General features: G+C 61.4%; 1 protein-coding gene across 1 annotated transcript in view; it reads right to left on the bottom strand.

The window, feature by feature from the left end:
* LOC104126003 (glial fibrillary acidic protein) overlaps positions 1 to 3072 on the bottom strand; it is a 5908-nt gene extending 2836 nt beyond the window's left edge. The window contains 3 exon segments of the mRNA XM_009638508.2: positions 1 to 141; positions 2157 to 2217; positions 2759 to 3072. Of these exon segments, the coding sequence (XP_009636803.2) occupies positions 1 to 141; positions 2157 to 2217; positions 2759 to 3072 (516 nt within the window).
* Positions 3073 to 3173: the final 101 nt, after the last annotated feature.

Genomic DNA, 3173 nt, shown 5'->3' with positions numbered 1-3173 from the left:
CAGCCCTGCCCCCCCGAGCCCCGGCATCCCCCCAAGCGGTGTTACCTCCTCGTGGACCTTGTGGAGGAAGGCGATCTCATCCTGCAGGGTCCCCACCCGCCGCTCCAGGTCCAGGCGAGCCAAGGCAGCAGCGTCCACGTCCTGCCACCACAGGGAGGGACCGTCCCCAGAGCTGGCACCCAGGTCTGCTCCCACCTGAACTGCCTGGCCCTGCCTGCTGTGAGAATCCCTGCCCCATCCCTGCCCATCCCTGCCAATCCCTTCCCCATCATAACACATCCCAGTCCCTCACTGCCCGCTCCTGCCTATCCCTGCCCTGTCCTTGCCCATCTTTGCCCCATCCCTCTCCCGTGTACCCATGGCCGTCCCTTCCCCATCCCTTCCCCATCCCTGCTCCATCCCTTCCCTATCCCTTCCCCATCCCTTTCCCAACCCTGCTCCATCCTTTCCCCATCCCTGCTCCATCCCTTCCCTATCCCTTCCCCATCCCTTTCCCAACCCTGCTCCATCCTTTCCCCATCCCTGCTCCATCCCTTCCCTATCCCTTCCCCATCCCTTTCCCAACCCTGCTCCATCCTTTCCCCATCCCTGCTCCATCCCTTCCCTATCCCTTCCCCATCCCTTTCCCAACCCTGCTCCATCCTTTCCCCATCCCTGCTCCATCCCTTCCCTATCCCTTCCCCATCCCTTTCCCAACCCTGCTCCATCCTTTCCCCATCCCTGCTCCATCCCTTCCCTATCCCTTCCCCATCCCTTTCCCAACCCTGCTCCATCCTTTCCCCATCCCTGCTCCATCCCTTCCCTATCCCTTCCCCATCCCTTTCCCAACCCTGCTCCATCCTTTCCCCATCCCTGCTCCATCCCTTCCCTATCCCTTCCCCATCCCTTTCCCAACCCTGCTCCATCCTTTCCCCATCCCTGCTCCATCCCTTCCCTATCCCTTCCCCATCCCTTTCCCAACCCTGCTCCATCCTTTCCCCATCCCTGCTCCATCCCTTCCCTATCCCTTCCCCATCCCTTTCCCAACCCTGCTCCATCCTTTCCCCATCCCTGCTCCATCCCTTCCCTATCCCTTCCCCATCCCTTTCCCAACCCTGCTCCATCCTTTCCCCATCCCTGCTCCATCCCTTCCCTATCCCTTCCCCATCCCTTTCCCAACCCTGCTCCATCCTTTCCCCATCCCTGCTCCATCCCTTCCCTATCCCTTCCCCATCCCTTTCCCAACCCTGCTCCATCCTTTCCCCATCCCTGCTCCATCCCTTCCCTATCCCTTCCCCATCCCTTTCCCAACCCTGCTCCATCCTTTCCCCATCCCTGCTCCATCCCTTCCCTATCCCTTCCCCATCCCTTTCCCAACCCTGCTCCATCCTTTCCCCATCCCTGCTCCATCCCTTCCCTATCCCTTCCCCATCCCTTTCCCAACCCTGCTCCATCCTTTCCCCATCCCTGCTCCATCCCTTCCCTATCCCTTCCCCATCCCTTTCCCAACCCTGCTCCATCCTTTCCCCATCCCTGCTCCATCCCTTCCCTATCCCTTCCCCATCCCTTTCCCAACCCTGCTCCATCCTTTCCCCATCCCTGCTCCATCCCTTCCCTATCCCTTCCCCATCCCTTTCCCAACCCTGCTCCATCCTTTCCCCATCCCTGCTCCATCCCTTCCCTATCCCTTCCCCATCCCTTTCCCAACCCTGCTCCATCCTTTCCCCATCCCTGCTCCATCCCTTCCCTATCCCTTCCCCATCCCTTTCCCAACCCTGCTCCATCCTTTCCCCATCCCTGCTCCATCCCTTTCCCAACCCTTCCCCATCCCTTCCCCATGCCTGCACCATCCCTTCCCCATCCCTTCTCCATCCCTGTTCCATCCCTGCTCCATCTCTTTCCCATCCCTTTCCCATGTTTCCCACCCCTGCTCCATCCCTTCCCCATCCCTTCTCCATCCCTTCCCCATCCCTTCTCCATCCCTGTTTCATCCCTTCCCCATCCCTGCTCCATCCCTTCCCCATCCCTTCTCCATCCCTTCCCCATCCCTTTCCCATCCCTGCTCCATCCCTTCCCCATCCCTGCTCCATCCCTGCCCATCCCTGACAGAGGCTGAGCTGGGGGCTGAGCCCCTGGGGTGCAGGATGGGGGATGCAGGATCTGGCCCCTGCCCTCACCTGCCTGTAGGCAGCCAGGTTGCTCTCGGCCTCCAGCCGCAGGGTGACCTCGTCCTGCAGCCTGCACCAGAGCGGAGAGGCACCGTTACTCTTGGCATCGTTACGCATTCAGCACCACTACTCGTTAGACACTGCTACTCGTTAGGCACCATTACTCATTAGGCGCTATTACTCGTTAGGCACCGTTACTCATTACTCAGCCCCACAGACAGACCCCCAAGGGTCAATGCAGCCCCTCGCCACCAGCACCCACACCCCATGTTGGTGCATGTGCCCCTCCCACAGCCCCGCCACTGTCCCGCACTGTTCCCAGGGGTCACCCTGGTCCCTGTTGCCACTCAAGTCCCCATCACCACCCTGGTACCCAGGACAACCCTGATCACCACACTGGTGGCCACCCTGGTCCCTGCTGCCACTCTAGTCCTGGTGGCCACCCTGACACCCATCCCAGTGGCCACTCTTAATCCTGTCCTGGTGGTCACCTTGGTCCCTGGGGCCATCCTGCTCCTGGGGGACACCCTGGTCCTCATCACCACCCTGGTCCTCATTATCATCCTGCTCCTCATGGCCACCTTGGCCCCTGGGACTACCCCAAGCCTTACTTCTGCTGGAGGCTGCCGAGGTCCTCGGTGAGGTTGTCCCTCTCGATCTCCAGACGGGCCTTGGCAGTGGCCAACTGCTCCACCTGGCGCCGCAGGTCACGCAGCTCCTCCTGGTAGATGTCGGCCAGATGCGAGGGCTCCTTGTCCCGCGCCTGGTTCAGCTCCACCACCAGCACCTTGTTCTGCTGCTCCAGGAGCCGGACCTTCTCGATGTAGCTGGCAAAGCGGTCATTGAGCTCCATCATCTCCACCTTCTCATTGGTGCGTGTCTCTCTGAACTCCGAGTTGAGTGCTGCAGCCAGCGAGAAGTCCATCTTGCCCAAGCCCAGGCGGGCACCCACACGGGGACCCGGCTGGGTGCTGTGGGAGGCCCAGAGCCGGGCTGGGGTGCTGGTGGGGAGCACCCGGTACACCG

This window comes from Egretta garzetta, unplaced genomic scaffold (assembly GCF_000687185.1).
Source record: "Egretta garzetta isolate BGI_Z169 unplaced genomic scaffold, ASM68718v1 scaffold745, whole genome shotgun sequence".
NCBI classification, from domain to species: Eukaryota; Metazoa; Chordata; class Aves; order Pelecaniformes; family Ardeidae; genus Egretta; species Egretta garzetta.
This window is presented reverse-complemented; position numbering and strand designations above follow the sequence as displayed.